General features: G+C 43.3%; 1 protein-coding gene across 2 annotated transcripts in view; it reads left to right on the plus strand.

Moving 5' to 3' along the window:
• Window positions 1–11,727: 11,727 nt before the first annotated feature.
• Window positions 11,728–22,457, plus strand: part of RCL1 (RNA terminal phosphate cyclase like 1) — a 104,925-nt gene continuing 94,195 nt past the window's right edge. The window contains exons 1-6 of one of the 2 annotated variants that reach the window (XM_074953314.1): window positions 11,728–11,858; window positions 13,429–13,710; window positions 14,409–14,502; window positions 17,765–17,880; window positions 18,205–18,327; window positions 20,353–20,517. In XM_074953314.1, coding sequence (XP_074809415.1) covers window positions 11,766–11,858; window positions 13,429–13,710; window positions 14,409–14,502; window positions 17,765–17,880; window positions 18,205–18,327; window positions 20,353–20,517 — 873 coding nt within the window. In that variant the 5' untranslated portion in view covers window positions 11,728–11,765. The remainder of the gene's footprint in view (window positions 11,859–13,428; window positions 13,711–14,408; window positions 14,503–17,764; window positions 17,881–18,204; window positions 18,328–20,352; window positions 20,518–22,457) is intronic. The other variant, XM_074953315.1, reaches the window with a different exon arrangement.

The raw sequence follows: 22,457 nt of genomic DNA on the forward strand, positions 1-22,457 counted from the left end.
GATTTTACAGAGGTGATTCTTTTACTTTTTTTCTTCAATTAAAATTCTTCTTTTAAGAACCTGATTGCTTTTTCATTGTTCTTAAGATCCAAGGGTTTGGGTCTGTGTTCACCTATGCAAATTGGTGAGGATTTTTATCAAGCCTTCCCCAGGAAAGGGAGTGTAGGGTTTGGGGAGGATTTTGGGGGAAAAGACGTTTCCAAGCGGGCTCTTCCACAGGTATATATCTGTTAGACGCTTGGTGGTGGCAGCAATAAAGTACAAGGGCAAAAGGTAAAATAGTTTGTACCTTGGGGAAGTTTAACCTAAGCTGGTAAAAATAAGCTTAGGGGGTTTTCATGCAGGTCCCCACATCTGGACCCTAGAGTTCAGAGTGGGGAAGGAACCTTGACACACACATATTACAAAAGTAGCTTGGTGTAAAAAGAAGTTACCAAACTGGTCAAGGGACTGTTGGTGATCCAAGCTGCAATTGCTAATGGTCTGGGCAGAGCTGGTTGGTCACTGTGACGGTGCCCCCATAAGGCTTTATGGAAATATGCTTATGAATGCATATATATGACATAACTGGAATATGTTTTATGCTACATATGCCATGTAACATATCTCTGTAGAGGTTATGATTTACTGAATCTATTAATCCTATTTGTATGCATATATCATTTTTGTATTCGAAGTTATGAATATTGGCTGTATACTTGTCTGATTCTAAGTAGGTTTTAGTGAAGCAGTTGGTTAGCTTCCTGAGAAAAGACTATTCTCAGTAAGTGCCCAATCAAGAAGCCCTTAAGCCAACAATGTACTTGGAGATGCAAATCCACATCTGAGCTTTCTCAGGAATGTGGTTTGGGTGGTAAGGAACTCAGTCATGCTTGGACATGTGACTTGCCCAGGTGACTCCAAAACACCATTTTGTAGCTGGACTTTGCACAGGAGAGAGGAGGGGGTCTCCACCCACAAGAGAAAGTCTATTTAAACCCCTGGGAGACCCCTCCATTTTGTCTTCAGATGGCTAAAGAGAGAGCCTCTCCACCCCCAAAGATACCTGAAAGAAACTGGAACAAAGGACAGTAACTACAGGGGATGTGAGTGATTGCTGGACCCAGACTAGAATCATAGAATATCAGGGTTGAAGGGACCTCAGGAGGTCATCTAGTCCAACCCCCTGCTCAAAGCAGGACCAATCCCCAATTTTTGCCCCAGATCCCAAACGGCCCCCTCAAGGATTGAACTCACAACCCTGGGTTTAGCAGGCCAATGCTCAAACCACTGAGCTACCCCTCCTGTAAAAGAAAGCTTATTGGAACTGGGGAGGTTTTTATCTGTATTCAGTTTTATTACCGTACTAGACAGCCTTGAGTGTTTTGTTTTATTTTATTTTGCTTGGTAATTCACTTTGTTCTGTCTGTTACTACTTGGAACCACTTAACTTTCTGTTTTTAATAAAATCACTTACTTATTAACCCAGAGTATGTATTAATACTTGGGGGGGGGGGGCAAACAGCTGTGCATATCTCTCTACCAGTGTTATAGAGAACAAACAATTTATGAGTTTACCCTGTACAAGCTTTATACAGGGTAAAATGGATTTATTAAGAGTTTGGACCCCACTGGGAGTTGGGCATCTGAGTGTCAAGGACAGGAACACTTCCTAAGTTGCTTTCAATTAAGCCTACAGCTGTTAGGGGACACTGTTCAGACCTGGGTCTGGGTTTGCAGCAGGTTAGTGGGTCTGGCTCAAAACAGGCAGGGCACTGAAGTCCTAAGCTGACAGGGCAGAAAAGCAGGAATAGAAGTAGTCTTGGCACATCAGGTGGCAGTCCCAAGGGGGTTTCTGTGATCTAACCCATCACAGTCACATGTGGATGTTTTTTCTCCTAAACCCCAATCCTGCAAGCATGTACAGATGTGCATAGTTTTGCTCACATGGGTAGACATCATGGTACTATGCGCACAAGTTACACATGCGCTTGTATAACCCACACACCTTCAGGGTGTGGTGCTCTGTCCCATCTAGTGGCACCGAGACCACTTAGAGAAAGATTGAGTCCACTCTACAGCCTTAGCTAAGAGACGCCAGGTGTTTAGTTCATGTGGTAGAGACTCATGCAGTTAGCTCCAGAGGTCCCGAGTTCAATCCTGCCCGTCGGTGTTACATTTGCAGGACTGGGGACTTTGTTTCCAACTTCTAAATCTCATTAAAATACAATACTTGACTAATATCACTTTCCAATTTAGGCCTGGTCTACACTGGGGGAGGAGAGATCGATCTAAGTTACGCAACTTCAGCTATGTGACTAAGGTAGCTGAAGTCGACGTACTTAGATCTACTTACCGCGGTGTCTTCACTGTGATAAGTCGATGCCTGACGCTCTTCCATTGACTCCGCCTGCACCTCTCACCCTGGTGGAGTACCGGAGTTGATGGGACAGTGCTCAGAGGTCGATTTATCGCATCTAGATTAGACATGATATATTGACACCCTGCTGGATCGATCGCTGCCCGTCGATCCAGTGGGTAATGTAGACAAGCCTTTAGTAAGCAATTGCTGTGCTTGCCACAAAGATGTTACATAATTGTGAAGGGGGGGTGGAGGTGGGAATAGGATCCAAGAGACAATCATTCTATTAAGATGTTATCCAGCCCATGAAAAACATTGGAGAGTCCCTGGTCTAAAAACTTGTGATTTGTTTTATATAGTAGTGAGAACTAGTGCATAAAACTACTTAATGGGTAGGTGAAAACTTTTTAATGATCCAATTGCCACTCCACCAGCCTTTAGAGGAAAAAGTCACACGATGAGGCCGTGGAGGGGGAAAGGAAGACTTTTCAAGATTACCTTTGTCATGTTTCCTAGAGATTGCCCCATCCGGGAACTAGGTTTTGTCCCACTTTGGAATGAGCAGGAGATTCACAATCCATGGATCCCCAAGATTTGCATAAATCTCAAGGACCCAACGGAAGTAAGAGCCATCCAGACAGAGATCCTGTGCCTCTTTCCTGGTTCCACAATTCCCTCCTGTCTGGTTTGCTGGCAGCAAAGCTCCTTCTAAAGTGCACTGCCAAGATTCCTCCATCTTCAGCTATGCATGGAGCCCACCCCAAAAGTTGCACACCTCAGAGAGGTGCTGCAGAAAAGTTAATAGTAGCAGGCTGTATTATGTTTTGAGTAGATTTTCTATTGGTTTTCAAGGGAAGATGATCCACATAAACTCCAAGCCCTCACTATTCTACCCCAACCCTCAGCATTCATTCCCAATCTCATAGAGGGCCCTCTGCAGGGTCTTAAGATAGGAGAAAGGGTGCAGCAGAGATGACAGGGGGAGACCAATGTGCACGAGGTTCCTATGGGCCAGTCTTGCTCTTATTTATTAGAAGAGAAATACTGAACCTCTGTAAGTGCAATGAAAGATCCATTCATGGATGAATGGAGTACAGTCATGGATGGTTATAAACTGTTCAGGAAGGACAGGCAGGGCAGAAAAGGTGGGGGAGTAGCACTGTATGTAAGGGAGCAGTATGACTGCTCAGAGCTCCGGTACGAAACTGTGGTAAAACCTGAGTGTCTCTGGATTAAGTTTAGAAGTGTGTGCAACAAGAGTGATGTAGTGGTGGGAGTCTGCTATAGACCACCGGACCAGGGGGATGAGGTGGATGAGGCTTTCTTCCGGCAACTCACGGAAGCTACTAGATCGCATGCCCTGATTCTCATGGGTGACTTTAATTTTCCTGATATCTGCTGGGAGAGCAATACAGCGGTGCATAGACAATCCAGGAAGTTTTTGGAAAGCGTAGGGGACAATTTCCTGGCGCAAGTGCTAGGGGAGCCAACTAGGGGGGGCGCTTTTCTTGACCTGCTGCTCACAAACCGGGTAGAATTAGTGGGGGAAGCAAAAGTGGATGGGAATCTGGGAGGCAGTGACCATGAGTTGGTTGAGTTCAGGATCCTGACGCAGGGAAGAAAGGTAAGCAGCAGGATACAGACCCTGGACTTCAGGAAAGCGGACTTCGACTCCCTCAGGGAACAGATGGCCAGGATCCCCTGGGGGACTAACATGAAGGGGAAGGGAGTCCAGGAGAGCTGGCTGTATTTCAAGGAATCCCTGTTGAGGTTACAGGGACAAACCATCCCGATGAGTCGAAAGAATAGTAAACATGGCAAGCGACCAGCTTGGCTTAATGGTGAAATCCTAGCGGATCTTAAACATAAAAAAGAAGCTTACAAGAAGTGGAAGGTTGGACATATGACCAGGGAAGAGTATAAAAATATTGCTCGGGCATGTAGGAAAGATATAAGGAGGGCCAAATCGCACCTGGAGCTGCAGCTAGCAAGAGATGTCAAGAGTAACAAGAAGGGTTTCTTCAGGTATGTTGGCAACAAGAAGAAAGCCAAGGAAAGTGTGGGACCCTTACTGAATGAGGGAGGCAACCTAGTGACAGAGGATGTGGAAAAAGCTAATGTACTCAATGCTTTTTTTGCCTCTGTTTTCACTAACAAGGTCAGCTCCCAGACTGCTGCGCTGGGCATCACAGAATGGGGAAGAGATGGCCAGCCCTCTGTGGAGATAGAGGTGGTTAGGGACTATTTAGAAAAGCTGGACGTGCACAAGTCCATGGGGCCGGACAAGTTACATCCGAGAGTGCTGAAGGAATTGGCGGCTGTGATTGCAGAGCCCTTGGCCATTATCTTTGAAAACTCGTGGCGAACGGGGGAAGTCCCGGATGACTGGAAAAAGGCTAATGTAGTGCCAATCTTTAAAAAAGGGAAGAAGGAGGATCCTGGGAACTACAGGCCAGTCAGCCTCACCTCAGTCCCTGGAAAAATCATGGAGCAGGTCCTCAAAGAATCAATCCTGAAGCACTTACATGAGAGGAAAGTGATCAGGAACAGTCAGCATGGATTCACCAAGGGAAGGTCATGCCTGACTAATCTAAACGCCTTTTATGATGAGATTACTGGTTCTGTGGATGAAGGGAAAGCAGTGGATGTATTGTTTCTTGACTTTAGCAAAGCTTTTGACACGGTCTCCCACAGTATTCTTGTCAGCAAGTTAAGGAAGTATGGGCTAGATGAATGCACTATAAGGTGGGTAGAAAGCTGGCTAGATTGTCGGGCTCAACGGGTAGTGATCAATGGCTCCATGTCTAGTTGGCAGCCGGTGTCAAGTGGAGTGCCCCAGGGGTCGGTCCTGGGGCCGGTTTTGTTCAATATCTTCATAAATGATCTGGAGGATGGTGTGGATTGCACTCTCAGCAAATTTGCAGATGATACTAAACTGGGAGGAGTGGTAGATACGCTGGAGGGGAGGGATAGGATACAGAAGGACCTAGACAAATTGGAGGATTGGGCCAAAAGAAATCTGATGAGGTTCAATAAGGATAAGTGCAGGGTCCTGCACTTAGGATGGAAGAATCCAATGCACCGCTACAGACTAGGGACCGAATGGCTAGGCAGCAGTTCTGCGGAAAAGGACCTAGGGGTGACAGTGGACGAGAAGCTGGATATGAGTCAACAGTGTGCCCTTGTTGCCAAGAAGGCCAATGGCATTTTGGGATGTATAAGTAGGGGCATAGCGAGCAGATCGAGGGATGTGATCGTTCCCCTCTATTCGACACTGGTGAGGCCTCATCTGGAGTACTGTGTCCAGTTTTGGGCCCCCCACTACAAGAAGGATGTGGATAAATTGGAGAGAGTCCAGCGAAGGGCAACAAAAATGATTAGGGGTCTAGAGCACATGACTTATGAAGAGAGGCTGAGGGAGCTGGGATTGTTTAGTCTGCAGAAGAGAAGAATGAGGGGGGATTTGATAGCTGCTTTCAACTACCTGAAAGGGGGTTCCAAAGAGGATGGCTCTAGACTGTTCTCAATGGTAGCAGATGACAGAACGAGGAGTAATGGTCTCAAGTTGCAATGGGGGAGGTTTAGATTGGATATTAGGAAAAACTTTTTCACTAAGAGGGTGGTGAAACACTGGAATGCGTTACCTAGGGAGGTGGTAGAATCTCCTTCCTTAGAGGTTTTTAAGGTCAGGCTTGACAAAGCCCTGGCTGGGATGATTTAACTGGGAATTGGTCCTGCTTTGAGCAGGGGGTTGGACTAGATGACATTCTGGGGTCCCTTCCAACCCTGATATTCTATGATTCTATGATTCTATGAAAGCAGTGGCATAGCTACAACAGTGCAAGTGGTACAGTCTCACCAGGACCCAATCAGCACGGAGGGTGCTTGGATCTAGACACATTTATGTATCCCCATTCATGTCACCACCAACCTGGCAGAAGTTGATCTGTGCTACAGTGGAAAGGGGCTGCAGGGGGAGAGGAGGACATGCTGGCCCTCCAGGGCAGGGAGGCAGCTGCAATGGGGGAGCCCTCCAGCCAGAGACACCCTGGGCCCCATGTGTGAGCAGCTAGAAAGGATGTGCAGAAAAGTTGTGGAGGGATCACAGAACCAGGGGATGTGCAGGTGGGGGTGGAGGTAGACAGGTGACATGGTGCCCCCTCTCCCCCAAAGATGGAGCATAAGGTAAAAGCATTGGCTGGTTTGCATGGGCTAGGAGAGTGTGGGGGGAGGGACTGGGGAAGGAAAATCGAGGGGGCTATATCGCAGCAGGTGTTGGAGGGGTTCAAGCATAACTGGATGGAGCTGGGGGTCTGAATCAGCTGCTGAGGGTGGGGAAAGGAGGCTGGAGTGAAACTTGGGGGTGTAGCTCAGAGATGGGGAAAATGGAAGGGTTTAGAGAGAAGCTGGAGGGGACGAAGGGATCAAGCTGGAGGGGAGTTTGTGGAGGCCTAAACAGGTGTGGGTGTGGATCAGGGAAGAGGGGGTGCAGCATGGAAGCCAAAAGGGCCTGGAGGGGTGATTGGACTGGAGCTGGAGGAGCTGAAGGCTGGACTGAAGAAGACTGCAGTGGGGTTTAGGGGGAGCTGGATCAGCACTTCAGGGAAGCTAGGCAGAAGCTGCAGTGGGCAGGGGCTGGATTGGGGCTCTGGGGGAGCTGGAGGGGTGGATTTTGGAATTGGGAAGGGGGGCCCTATTTTATTCTTGCACCAGCGTCCACCAAGGCCTTGCTATGCACTGAATTAAAAGTCTCCCAGAATATCATAAACTCAGTACAACGTCCTGGGGAGATGGTATACTGAGTTCTTAGGGTCCATCAGAACAGAACCCAGGTACTGTAGGCAGAGCTTATAGCAATACCTATAGTTAAGGTTGCTCAACACTTTCCATGATAAGACTCTGTTTTCAGTTCCATATAACTTTGCCAAATTGTAACTATTCAAACTGAAATTTCCCATGCCAGATGTTTGCATCAAGCTAAATTTTGTTCTTGTTGAACATTTCAGTAAAAACAGCTGATACGTTTCTCAGAATATGGTTAGGCGAAAGTTACGGCAGTCAAGTGATTAAAAAAATTAATCATGATTAACCGGGTGATTAATCACACTGTTAAACAATAAGAGAATACCATTTATTTAAATATTTTTGGATGTTTTCTACATTTTCAAATATATTGATTTCAATTACAACACAGAAGACAAAGTGTACAGTGCTCACTTTATATTTATTTTTGATTACAAGTATTTGTTGTAAAAAACAGAAATAGTATTTTTCAATTCACCTAATACACGTACTGTAGTGCAATTTCTTTATCATGAAAGTTGAACTTACAAATGTAGAATTATGTACAAAAAAACTGCATTCAAAAATAAAATATAAAATTGTAGAGCCTGCAAGTCCACTCACTCCTACTTCTTGTGAAGCCAATCACTCAGACAAACAAGTTAGTTTACATTTGCAGGAGATAATACTGCCTAGTTCTTGTTTACAATGTCACCTGCCAGTGAGAACAGCCTTAGAGAAAATATATTATTTTTCCATTGTTAAAACATTTTTTCAACTGTTTCATTGAGAAGCCCTAGCATGTTTGGTACAGGGACTTGAAATTTGGCAAAGGGATTGCTCCTGTCTCAAGGATATACCTTTTACCACTCCCATGAAAATCTGCCAAAATTCAGCCAACTTACAAGCTTTCTCAGTTTACATATGCTCAGTACAGTCTTGGTAGAATTTTTCAGCTAAATTCTCTGAAGATATCATCTGTACTGAGCATGCTTCAGCCTAGGGCTATAGGATATTAGGAGAACTTTCCTGGCAATTGCTCTTTTTCTCAGCTGAAGGCTACTGTGGAGCCAGACACAGGAACTGAGAGCAGGAAAACAGTCTCTTCTGCGCTCTCAAGTCTCCCTCTACTGGTAGCACTTAGGATAAGGAGAATTCAGCCTGACTGAAATGCAGAAAGGGGTGGAGAAGGAGAAGCAGAGACAATTTGTGCAGGGGAGGAATAGGGGCACAGTGGAAATAGAGACAGATTGTGGGGACAGAGTCAAAGAAAAGTGAGTGGGATAGGGTCAGAGAGTGGAAGCCGAGATAGGCTGCACAGTGGAGTAGCCGTGGAGGGGGCAGAGATAGGCTGGAGGGATAGGGACAGTGGAGACAAAGCCTACCAGAGAGGATGGAGCTAGAGACAAGATTTGGAGAGATAAGGAAGAGGGGGCAGCAGAGATAAGATGCAGTGGGGACAGGGGCAGAAGCTGTGGGAGTGCACAGTGCAGAGTGGGGAACAGATACAGACTATAGGGTCATATTTCAGAGTAGCAGCCGTGTTAGTCTGTATCCGCAAAAAGAACAGGAGTACTTGTGGCACCTTAGAGACTAACAAATTTATTAGAGGATAAGCTTTCGTGGGCTACAGCCCGGATGCATAGAATGGAACATATAGTTATATATACATATATATAAGTTGGAAGTTACCAAACTGTGAGTTATACAAACTGTGAGAGGCTAATTAGTTAAGATGACCTATTATCAGCAGGAGAAAAAAACTTTTGTAGTGATAATCAAGATGGCCCATTTAGACAGTTGACAAGAAGGTGTGAGGATACTTAACTTAAGGAAATAGACTCCAAGGAGGAACTGGTGAGCTTGAATTAATATGCAAACTAGATACCATTAACTTGGGTTTGAATAGAGACTGGGTGTGGCTGGGTCATTACACATATTGAATCTATTTCCTTAAGTTAAGTATCCTCACACCTTCTTGTCAACTGTCTAAATGGGCCATCTTGATTATCACTACAAAAGTTTTTTTCTCCTGCTGATAATAGCTCATCCTAACTAATTAGCCTCTCACAGTTTGTATGGTAACTTCCAACTTATATATATGTATATATAACTATATGTTCCATTCTATGCATCCGGGCTATAGCCCACAAAAGCTTATGCTCTAATAAATTTGTTAGTCTCTAAGGTGCCACAAGTACTCCTGTTCTTTTTGTAGGGTCATAGGAGCAGAAATAGGCAGTAGGGGTGGATAGAAGCAGAGAAGGGAAAAGAAACAGGCTGCAGGGGTACATGCGAGGGGTTGGAGCAGGATTACACACCCTACTTTCTTTGTGTATCACTAGAGAACCCTCCCATCCAGAACCTGAAATAGAACCCAGGATTCCTTAGTCTCAGTATTCCTCTCTTGTCTAGCAAATAGCTGTGAAATCCACTAGCAAAATGTGTGTTTCATCCCCCTCTAGTGACTGGTCTATAAAGGATAAAAGTCTGCTACTGTTATCAGAACTACTCTCAAAAAGAAAAGGAGTACTTGTGGCACCTTAGAGACTAACCAATTTATTTGAGCATAAGCTTTTGTGAGCTACAGCTCACTTCATTGGTTAGTCTTTAAGGTGCCACAAGTACTCTTTTTCTTTTTGCAAATACAGATTAACACGGCTGTTACTCTGAAACCAGAACTACTCTGTTAGTGACAGAGATCTGTGCTGTGGGTCTAATCAATGTTTACAATCTTGCTGATGATGAATGTAGGGGGTTAATATGGGTCCGCATAACAGACTCCGGTTTTCAGTTGTTTTTTAATAACATAGGCAACATACATGGAATCAGAGAACCACTGAGTTGTGTCTATACCAACCAAGACAGATGGCTATCCAGCCTCCTTCTGAAAACCTCCAGTGAAAGAGCTTCCACAACCTCCCTAGGCACTGTGTTCCACTGTCCTACTGGTCTTACAGTTAGGAAGTTTTTTCTGAGATTTAATCTAAATCAGCTATGCTATAGTTTAAACCCATTGCCTCTTGTCCTGCCCTCTGTGGCAAAAGAGAGCAACTTTTCTCCATCTTTTTTGTGGCAGCCTTTCAAGTATTTGAGGACTGTTATCATGTCCCCTCTTAATCTCCTATTTTTGCAAACTAAACATAGCCAGTTCCCTCAGCCTTTGCTCACAAGGCTTGCATTCCATCCTTGTTATCATCTTTGTCGCTCACCTCTGGATCCTTTCCAGTTTCTCCACATCCATTCTATACATTGGTGACCAAAATTGGACACAGTACTCCAGCTGAAGTAAAGCAGCGCTTTAATGTGGGCTGCATATGGGCCGGTACTGGCTTCTTACCCATATGCTGTACTGGCCCATACCGGCTCACTTTCACCCCTGTCTGAAGCCTAACCTAAACCAGCGCCGAGTAGAGCTGTACTATCACCTTCTGTGATATACAAATAACTATGTTAAAATAAAATTAAGAGTGCAAAGTCAAGCCTTCAAAAGTTAAGAAATGATAGAATTCAGGCTGCCTGTGCAACTTTAGTTTGGACCCTTCTGTGTATGCATTAAGATACAGTCTTTAATTGCAAGATCACATTTTTTTCCACAGAATCCCTCCCTCATTCAGTGCACAGGGTGGATAAGTAAGAGAGGGGAATGAGGTGTTGTCCAAAGTGCTGAGCACAAAGTGATTTTATCTCAAAAAATTAATGAAAAATGAGTCTAGAAAAACAAGAAACTGTAGACCAGAAATTAATGATTCTGGCCTACAATTCAGGGATGTGACTGCCACTATTTTAGAGAGACAAGGTGGGCAAGGTTATATCTGTTATTGAACTAACTTCTGTGGTGACAGAGACAAGCTCTTCAGGTTTTCTGGGTATAAGCTTGAAAGCTTCTCTGACCAACAGAAGTTGGTCCAATAAAAGATATTACCTGACCCCCCTTGTCTCTCCAATATCCTGGGACCAACATGCCTCCAGCAACTCCGCAAACATTATCTTAATTCTGGCATTTCCTAACTTTCGACTTTGCAGCCCTAATTCTATTTTAATGCAGGATTCTTTTGGCACATCCATCTGTCAGATTAAAATGGTTAAATCGATATGTTGTGTTATGACAGAGGTGTTAATAAAAACAGAGTAATTAATTACGGCTTACAAAAATCTCGCAAAGTTACTTGTGTTTGTATGCACTGGATACACTAGTGGAGATATCCGCAAAATGGCCCAGGTTTAATCTGTGGTCCGTGAAGCACATTTATCTGCGGGGGAAGAGGGGGGAGTTGTTGGGCAATTTCCTCTCTTTTTTGTAACGGCTCCAGAGCCGCGACACACGCGTAGCTTCCTCCGCCTGGCCCCGCTTCGCTTTAGTCCCTTTCCGAACGAGGATTTTATTCCCCCTTCAACACAAACCTGGCCCCGCCCCCGCGCTCCTCCAGCACGAGCGGGCCGGGCACCGCTTCCCTCGCCTAGCTCTCAGGGGGCGGCGGCGCCCGCCATGACATCACACAACCGCCCCGCCCTCCCCTCTGTTTCCGGAAGTGACGCTAGGCCTAGTTTCCGGCTGGAGCTGGTAACGGTAACGGGCCTGCGCGGGGGAAGGAGCCGGGCCGGAGGGGCCGAGCCGCTGCCGCGCGTCTCTGTGGCGGGGATGGCGCTGTGGCCGCCGCGCTCCCGGGGTCTCCGCGCAGGGGAGGGGCAGGACCCGGACCCGCCCTGCGCGCCCCGCCCGCCGGACCCGCAGGTACGTTCTCCCCCCACTCCCGGGATCGGGCCCTGCGCTGGGCTCGCCGGCCCGGTCCTAGCAGCACGAAGCCAAACCGCTCGCCCGGCTCGGCCTCGCCCGCCCTCGGGCCGCGCTGGCAAAGCCCCGTGGGCCAGCTGCGGGTCCGGCCCTGCCAGGGCAGCCGCTCCCTGCTGGGCGTGGAGCCGTGGACCCCGCTCGGCTCGTCCAGCTCCGCCCGCATGGGGTGAGCAGAGCCCGGGGGCGCCCCCGAGCTCCGCCGCGGAGCGCTTGGTAACCCGCTCCTCGTTAGACCCTGCCTCTCCGGCTGTTTGCCCCGTTTCCCCCCCCCCCGCCCCCGTTGGCGGCGAGTGTAAAGGGAAGCCGCGGATGGGAGCCGAGTGTGAAGTCTCTGCAGCGAAGTGATGCTGACACCCATGGTTTGAGCTGACACGAGGCCCAGTGGTTCCTGCGGAGATAGGTGACTGTAGCGTGCGCCTACCCTCATTCCAGTCTGTGCCCCACAGTCACTCAGCTAGCGCTGGGTTTGTCGGGGTCGCCAGGCCAGCACTTGACCGTCACTCTGCCTTTTCCCATTCTCTGTCGCACTGATGGGCGTGTCTGGCAAAATGAAGTATGTACAGTAGAGTTGTATGTAAACTTTTTCAACAGAAGGGTGATTGAACAAGTCAATGTATAGGTATATGGGGCTTCTTTCTGAGAGGTAACTGTATGGGTTTGGAACAACCAGGGACTGGAAATCCTAGAGAGGCAGCATAGTTAACTCCTTGGAATACTATATATTTCATTCCTTTTAAGACATTCTCTTCATCTGTGGTTCTCAGGTAAGTTTGAGCAAGCAGCAACTTGTCCCCTTTCATTGAAAGGAGATCTACCATGATTGAGAGCCCAAAGTAAGCATGAGAATCTGCAGATCACTATTTAGGAATTCATACACTTCCTTTTTTCTGGGTGGCTATATGAAGTGGGGTTTATAACTATTAAAAATCTCTCCTATGTTTATGTGAGAACTAAGTAAAACAGATTATTTTTCTACATATCTGTCCTTTGCACAAGGCGTTTTAAGCAAAGGATATTAATCTGTTTGGAATTTAATACTCATAAAGTCCAGTTATGGTCAGAGACTGTAAAGATGGCACTTTCTTATTACAGATATATATGTGTTTAGAGTTAATTCTGGTGTTTCGGCTATTGTTAGCACTGCAGAACCAGCACAGCTAAGAGAGAGCCAGCTGGATCCTATTTTTGCTGATGCTTCATCATAATTGTTTTCTACAGTTTGGTTGGAGAAACTTTGTTACTGGTGATACATGATCCCTGAGTCTGCAAGTCTGGGAGTTATTAAAATGTATTTTATGTGTAAACTGAGCTAATTTAATGTGGAAATCATTGAAGTAAACATCCAACTGTATAATATCAATTTTAGTCACCGTTCAGAATTTAACCTCCCTTCTCACAACTTTGCCATCTCAGAATTCTGTTCTACAACTAACCTTACCTGTTTTCATGTGCTATCTAAATTCTCTCCACTTCTCCAAATAAACAAATCTGATTTTTTCCCCCCATACAGATATATGGTCACGGGATTGAATTGGCTTGCCAAAAACAAAAGGAGTTTGTGAAGAGCTCTGTGGAATGCAAATGGAATTTAGCAGAAGCCCAGCAGAAACTTGGTAGTTTAGCACTGCATAACTCTGAGTCCCTGGATCAGGAACATGCCAAAGCACAGACTGATGCTTTAGAATTGAGACAGAGAGAGGAAGAATGGAGACAGAAAGAAGAGGCACTAATACAGAGGGAAACACAAAATCTGTGGAACGCAGATTCTGTTAGCAAGGATGTATTTAATAAGGTACGAACCATATCAACATGCATAAAACCAGGTAAAAATGAGTGATAGAACTGTTAGTTAAATCAAGTTATTTATATGGCACTTGTCACTGTAATATTATGTCTTTTGTATCCAGAACAGTCCATATGACAAGATTAAGTGCTGAATGAGTATCCTTTCATTTATTTTATTAAAATCCACCAAAAAGTAGGTCCTGCGCTGATATCGGAACATAAGAAATGTTTTTGTACTGCTAGCAGGGATCTCAAATTGCATTGGTCCAAAACAGCAGTTGTCTCCAAATGATAAAGTTAGGATCAGATCCTACCTTCTTCATATTAATACTTTGATATTAAACTTACAAATACTAAGGACAAAAAAAGTTAGGCATTTCTCAAGTTTTAAAGACTCAGTGCCTTGCTACCTGCTGTGTTAGAAATACTTTGGTAGATGACAGTGCTATTCCATGCAATAATCCAGGACCAGAGACATTAGAAGGAGTGTGTGTTTAAACCCTGATGTCAAAAAGCCCAGTTTCCCAGACACCACCTCATGCATGTTAAATTAAGTATATGCATCAGTGTGTGCAGGGTTTGGGCCTACAACTAGAAGCGTGACTTTTTAAATGGAAATTCAATCAAATGGTGTTCCCATAATGATATAGTTTAAAATAACATGGAAAAGGATTCTATGATTATGCTCTCTCCCTCCCCCCACAGAGTTTTATTAATCAAAAGAAAAGAAAAGAAATAGAGGATGAAGACAAATCCAAATCATTCATGCAGAAACATGAACAAAAAATTAGACATTTTGGTAAGTACCTCTCTTTTCCAGCTTTTTATAGTTAGGTTCTATTGGTTTATAAAATGGACACTTATAAATGAAGCATCTGGCTAGCAGAGTCCAGCTTCAGGTTTCTGGTTGATCAGGGTTTGGGATTTTCTTTGATAGTCATAACAAAATAGTCCTTTCTAAGTAAGAGGCTACATGCCGCAGAAGTTTATCTAAACACACTATTGACTGTAGGATTCAATAAACACTTTTTTAGTGCTCAGCATAACTGAAGTCCTTGCGAAAGAGAGGGTTCTGTATACTTTATCTGACACTTAATGAAAAGTGATATTAGAACAGTGGTATTGTAAATTCAGAAGTGTTTTTCTTTTACAGTGAGGCATTTTTTTTTCCTCAGTGCTTATCATAAGTATATCCTTCCGTGGAAATAGCAGCTAAGTAGCAACATTTCTAATATTTTAGTTCAGATATTAGAATCTCTTGTAGACTTCAGCTGTGTTTGCTGGTTTAACACAAAGCACCTACAGGTCCAAGGAAGTTTCAGCTTTGGGGGAAAAAAACTGTTAAAAAATACTGTTGAGAGCACTAAGCTTAGTTGCAAACAAACAAAAGATGGAAGAAGCACCACTGCTTGGACGGAAGATGAAGATTTCTCTTCCACACTAAAGTTGCTTGGTTGCAGCTGGGACATCAGGGGTTCTGTTATATTGCTCCTAACCTCTTTTAGAAACCTTTCTGTGACTAGCTCTAGTGCCTACCTAGGCTGCCGCTTGCAGCTTTCACCAAGAAAGAACATAGTGGGCAATTCTTGTTTGCTGCTTGGGGAAAGAGATAAGCAGCGTTAGAAATGATGGCCTTATTTGCAGAATCAGAAAGAAAGCGCTGCATCAGCTTAAATTTTGCAGAAATTGATTAGTACTTTTCACACCTCCTTACTGCCAGACCCTCTCCATGTACATGTGCTTCAGAGCGAACACTATTTACTCGGCATTGAGTGGATTTTTCAAGCCCTGTGTGTAAAGATGTTAAGTATTTAATACACATCTTTGCCATGTAAGCCACAAGAGGAATAGCTTTAATACATATGATGGATTTACTACTGAAAATAACTTTAGTCAAATCGTCTATTAATAGTAACCTAGGTGTAGAATAGCTTATCCAAGTATATCAGACTATCCACTAGGTGTCACTTTAAGTCTATAATTGAAATGTGATCAAAACCATTGCACTCAAATGTCCTGTGTCATATAGTGTTCTGAAAATTTGATGAATATCTTGAATGTGTCCCATTGTTCTGAGTCATTGATTGGCTCCTGTATTGGTAGGGGCATAGCTGTATTGAGGTTGTTGATTACCTGATGGAAGTCATCCCATCCAACCAGGGATTGGGTTGAGTTGGCACTTGATATGCCATACTGGCTTTTCTCTGTGGTGGTATCATTTTTAAAAACAAAAATGGTTTCTAGTCCTCTTAGCTTCAAAAAAAAACCTTGTAAATGTGAAGCGATGCATGAGGCTGTCTCAGTATATGCTGACAGAAGTGATTAACCTGCCTCCATGAAATAACTTTATTGTCCAAGGATAACCACACAAGGAACAATGCTAACTGTTCCCCCACTAATCATTTTAGCAGAAATATCTACTTACTAGCTTTCTGGGTGGAATGCAAAGTACCAAATCTGTGTTCAGACTGACGTCTGATAGGACTCAAATACTTAATTGTTTTGTAGTGTCATAATTTCTTAATATGATGAGGTGTGTGTGTGTGTGTGTGTGTGTGTATAAAAATAAAAATAATTTTTTTTTACCTTGTGGACTTAAGAATTCTCTAAACATTTTTTTTTTAGTATTCTGACTTCTCTTGTGGTTTTGGTTTAAAGGTTTTTAATATAGCTTTCCACTTTGTTTAGGACAGTCGCAAGCAATACAACTTGATGATTTCTCCTCCTGGTTCATACCATTTTACACTTTGGTCTGTTTGTATTTGGTCTCTGCATTTTAACATCCTACCTGTAAATCAGAGGTAGATTAATTACTTTGTCTAATAGTACCTTTTTCTACTTCTGAATTCAAATCTGGATTAGTGTCTTATAGTTGTGAAATTACCTACTGTATGGTGTTATAGAATTGATCCCCTACCGTGTAGCTCAGTCGCCTTGGACAGCAAGTCATAAAACATAATATTCCTTTATTGATGCTCTTGTTTTCTAAAGAAAAGTTCTAAATAAATGAGAAATTCTAAATGTTAAACTCACTTTTAATTTATGTGTAGGAGACATCTAACATGCAAATAGAGAGAACTGGAAAATAGTTCTTAAACTTTTTTTTTATAGTATGAAATTTTTAATAGCCAGCACCATGTGGTTAGCCAGCTAGCTCTCTGCAGCCCACCAAGAAATGTTCCACAGGTGTCCAGTGGTCTAAGGGCTGTAGTTTGACAACTGATGCACTAGATACCATGGGAATAGCCTGGTTTTCTAGTGTTGCAGAAGTTCAGTTAATGAGCCTCTTTTTGTCTCATACATCTTTGGATCATGTTGAGCTTAGTTCAACTATGTGCATTATACAGGAAAATTGTAGAGGAAGTTTATTTTGTTTCTGTCTCCTGTCTAATTCTTCTGCTATATTGGTAGTTCAGAAGCTGAAGTACTCTAGCCACTGAAGAGATACAGAAGAGGCAGTGCAAGCTTCTCTAGCCATCTAGCCTCAATCCTGTTAGAGACCACATTTACAAGTGAAAGTGTCAGTCAGTCTGTAATGGACTCTTAATCATGGCCTTTCTGCTGAAACTAGCAAAAAAAGGTGCCAATCATTATTTTGGTCACATGTCAATAAGACTTAGTCTTAGTCTTCTGTGTCACTTTTCTGATGACAGGTTGATCATTCATTGAGTGGTAATGAGTTTTAGTCATTATGCTATGTCTACCCTGGCACTTTTGGCTTTAAACTTTTGTTGGTTGGGGTGTAACCCCCCCATCCCAAAAAAAGTTTCACCAACAAAAGCACCTGTGGGGACAGTGCTATGCCACCAACATAGCTACCGCTGCTCGTTAGGGGTGGTTTAATTATGTTGGTGGGAGAGTGGCTACAAGGGAGATGTTACAGCGGTGCAGCTACAGTGGTAGAGCTGTGCCTGCCGCTGTAAGGTCTGCAGTGTAAACGTAGCCTAAAACTCTATATCCTATGGGGTCCAGTAGTAATTACCTGGTCTCCATTGCCATTCAAATACCATAAGCAATGTATTTTTATGATAACACTTGGCTTTCTAATTCCTTTTCACCAGGCATGCTAAGCAGATGGGATGACAGCCAGAGATTTTTGTCTGACCATCCATACCTTGTATGTGAAGAAACAGCTAAATATCTCATCTTGTGGTGTTTTCACCTAGAAGCTGAACAGGTATTAGGCAAATCTTAAATTGCTCTGAATTTGGGAGAAGGTATAGATTTTTCCCACTTAATGCTACAGAAAGACTATCCCCATAGATCACATTAAATGATTTATCTATTTCCGCCCCCCTCATGTTTCCAGTTACTTACTGGAGAGAACCTCCATAATACCTTGCATTATGTCTGTTCTTCAATAGTTCTGTCTCTCCCCCGCATCCCCACTTTGTTTGATCTCGTAAGATATGAGAACATCATGAAAGTAAAACACATTTGAAATATTAGTTACATGCTTACAGTCTCTTTAAAAATGTAACTTTGTAACTTTTGTTTCCAGAAAAGAGCTCTGATGGAACAAGTAGCACACCAAGCAGTTGTTATGCAGTTTATTATAGAAATGGCCAAAAGTTGTAATGTGGATCCCAGAGGCTGTTTTCGTCTGTTTTTCCAAAGAGCAAAAGTAAGTCGTTATTTCATTTTAATGCTAGAGAAGCTCTTGCAGCATCTGAGAGGTATCAGTGTTCAAGAGCAGCTGAAATTTCTTCCTGACAGCTGCAAGCTAAATATGTGCTAAGGGAATGGCCCCAGGCTCTAGGGGAAAGGTTGAGTTGTTGGCAGCCCTTTGTGCAATAAATGGTCGGTGTAACCATGAGATTGGAAGCTCTGTGGATTTTGTTGTGCTGCTAGGCGTGTACAAAAGGAGAACAGAACATAAAATCAATGTGTACTTCATATATAATCATACAATAAATGTACATTCTTTCATGCACAGAGTAATATAGAATGGTGAAAACTGTCTCCCATTTGCTCTAGAACCTTACTCTCTGAAAGAGTAGGGTTCCTGCAGAATCAATATTCTGTGCTCTAAAAACTAACTATAGATGAAGATATAGACACTGGACAGGAGTTGTCTCCATTGCACTGCTTAACCAGGGAGGTAGGTTCAGGACTAGATTAGCTTCTCAAGCAGCTGGGCTCATGGTGTGCCATAGAGTCTGCATGCTCCTTCTTTAGGAAAGGGAGCATTTTTATGCCTCTGTAATGACTCAGTATAGCCATCCAGGAGCAACAGTGTCAGGCTCCAGAGAGCTATGACTAGAAGGCATGTTAAAATCTTGAGAGGGGGTCAAAGAGAGGGCATTCCACAGGACCTATCCATTGCAGTCCCCATTTGCCCATATCACCACCCTCCCAAATAAAAAATGCTGTTCCAGAAGAATTGCATGAGCAGTGTGGTCAGCAGCTTTCTTCGGAAACTCTGGTGCTAGTTGAATAAACTAGCATCAGGTCTGGCAACTACTCCATCACAGTATCTCAAAATTAATTTGTAATACATTTAATTAAAACTTAGTACAGAACTGCTTAATCATAGTTACAGGTATTTTTGCTGAACAGTGTGTGCAGTTCATTTAATATCTATGAAGCACTTTGGAGCTGTGAAGTATTCTGGAATACTAATGAAAGATGGAGTTCTTGAAATATGAAGTGATGTTGGGGAACACATCCTAATATTGTAAGAATTCAAGAACTCCATCTTTCATCCTAAATTTGAAATCAGTGAAGTTTAACTGCAAAATCCACTTTTGTCTGAGTAAGTTTTTTAAATTGTACATGCTAGTGAAAAAGCCCATCTAAGCTGATGTTGTCAAGATTGAATTCTAAACAGGAGTTAGAGCTGCTAAGCAGGCAAACTGATTTCTAAGTCACAACTAATTAAAAAAAAAAAAAAAGCATATTTAAGGACTTGGTGTCCCTGTTAGCTTGTAATCAAGGACTCCATTGTTTACTCTGACTTGTGTCAGTGTTTGTCACAGCCTTCCACTTAACAGTATTTTTGTATTACTGCGGTGCACCTCTCTATACCCACTTCTGCAGTTTGTACTAATCCTGGCTGGATTGCTGCAAATCAAAGGATGTCTTTAAAATGCTCATAGGGCCTGAATTTGTGCACTGCTATGAAAATTTCAAGTACTTAGTCTGACTGTTCATACTGGCAGATTCACTTGGGAGGGAGAAGAACGAGGAGTACTTGTGGCACGGCTACCATTCTGAAACTTGGGAGGCAGAGTGCCTTGCCCATTAATGGGGGCCCCTACTTTAAATAGTGTTGACTTGCGTCTGAAAAGTCCAGTACTGAGTATCCCCTCTCCTTTCAGCTTCTAGAATGGGATGAGGAATGAGTTAAAATTAGGATCTATTCACCACTCCTCAGATGCAAGAAAATAGCCTTTTATCATTATCCCAGCCAAAAATATTTAAACCACACTTCAAAAAAAATCAAGAAACCTAGCTGATTTTTCACAAAGCTGCTATTGGTTTCTCCCCAAGACTTTCATCTAAAGTTTAGGGTGGTGGTGGTTTCCCTTTTCTGTGCTTCATTGTGTAGCTTTTTTTCCCCAGTAATGTAAAACTTTGGCTATATAAGTATACACTTCTAGTTTTGAGTTTAGGGGAATACTTAATTGGCAACATTTTCTTTGTACAGGCAGAAGAAGAAGGTTATTTTGAGGCTTTTAAAAATGAACTCGAAGCATTCAAATCAAGAGTGAAAATCTCTTCACAGTCACAGAGTTTTCAGGCTATGTCAGTTCAGAATCCTGTTGCCCATACTGGTCTCAGTTCCTTAGGCATGTTGGAGTTTTTGCCACAGGTAGGTTTTTAATAAATCCATTTCCAGAAATCATAATTGTTTTTGGGCCAGAGTCTGCCATCTTTACTCATGTGAAGTAGTACCTTTGATTTCAAATAGGACTACTTATGGAGTAAGGCACTAGCTGGGAGTAAAGTTAAATATTCTGTATATAAACTATTAGCTTTTTGAGTATCTATATGCAGAGCAATCTCTTTGTCTCCTAGACCCCAAATAGCATCCAAGCACAAATCCAGATGCATTTTACAACCTGATAATTCAGCCCTAATGCATTAAATATTCATACTTAACCTACTCACAAGTAATTTTATCTGGTTCAAGTATGCTGGAGCAAACACTATTATAAAAGTGGTTCTATAATTAAATTTTGTATTTTATATTATAGGAGGTGAAAATGAGTTTCCAAGTAAAAATGAGCATAACGTTCTCATTAATGGACACCTACAAGTAATCAAACCTAAGAAAAATGTAGCCCGTGATAAGAGAATGGGAACTACAAAATACCTTTCATAAAACACTGAGGGTTCTGTGTAGCTGGTTTTGGATTACAAAGCATGATTTAAATGTTAGACGTAAAAGAAACCTGAGACCACCATTACTAAGGGTTTTTCCCCACTTGGATAGTTGAATGGGGTCAAAATTAAGACATTCGTTTTGAAATCCTTTTAATCAAGATATTTATATACTCAGGTTCACTTGCATCTGGGGTAACTTAGAATAGGATTACAGTAGCTCCTCGCTTAATGTTATAGTTATGTTCCTGAAAAATGCTACTTTAAGCTAATCCAATTTCCCTGTAAGAATTAATGTAAATAAGGGGGGTTAGGTTCCAGGGAATTATTTTTCGCCAGACAAAAGACTATATGCACGCGCGCACACACACTATAAGTTTTAAACAAACAGTTTAATATTGTACACAGCAATGATGATTGTGAAGCTTGGTTGAGATGGTGAAGTCAGAGGGTGGAAGATTTCCCAGGGAATGCCTTATTGCTAAATGAATTGGCACTTAGCTGAGCCCGCAATGGTTAACACGTTGTTAATGTAGCCTCACACTCTACAAGGCAGCAGGAATGGAGGGAGGGGAGACAGCATGACAGAGACAGACAGACACTGTGTGTGTGTGAGAGAGAGAGAGAGAGAGAGAGAGAGAGATGCATGTTGCCCTTCAAGTATGGTGACCCTACTTTAAGTACACTGCCTTTTTAAGTAGATCAGCAAGTTGAGGCAGCAGCTGCTGCCAGCAAGCTCCCTCTGTTGTCCTGAGCCCTGTCATGTCCCCTACTGCTCTGTAGAGATGGGGGGCAGGAGCATGGGGCAGGGGAGGGGGGCACCCTGACATTAGCCTCCCCTGCACAGCAAGCAGGAGGATCCTGGGAGCAGCTCCAAAGCAGAGGGCAGGAGCAGCACATGGCAGTGGGGGGTGGGACAGCTGAACTGCCCGGCAATTGATAGCCTGCTGGGCGCTGCTGCACAGGAAACTTAGGGGAGCGGGGAGCTGATGGGGGGGCTGCCGGTCCACCCTGGTTGCAAGCCCCCACCAGCTAGCTCCAATGGCTGCTCTTTCTGCAAGCAGTTGACAGAGCAGGTGGCTGCCAAACAACATTATAAGGGAGCATTACTCAACTTTAAACAAGCATGCTCCCTAATTGATCAGCAACATAACGTTAACTGGGATGACTTTGTGACTTTAAGTGTATATTTATTTCTCTTTAGGCTCTTTTTCCATATAAGATGAATAAAAGCTTAGTACAGTCATAAGATTTCCTAAATTTCAAGGGAATACATTTTTAATAAGCTACATGACCATTACTGTTAGTCACAGGCAAATCCTTATGCATCACATTCAAACTTGCGATTTGAGTGTGAGATGCAGACAATTAAAGGGAGCTAGGCAACAGACCGTGAAAGCACACAGATGCAACATTAGAATTTCAGTG

This window comes from Natator depressus, chromosome 5 (assembly GCF_965152275.1).
Source record: "Natator depressus isolate rNatDep1 chromosome 5, rNatDep2.hap1, whole genome shotgun sequence".
NCBI lineage: Eukaryota > Metazoa > Chordata > Testudines > Cheloniidae > Natator > Natator depressus.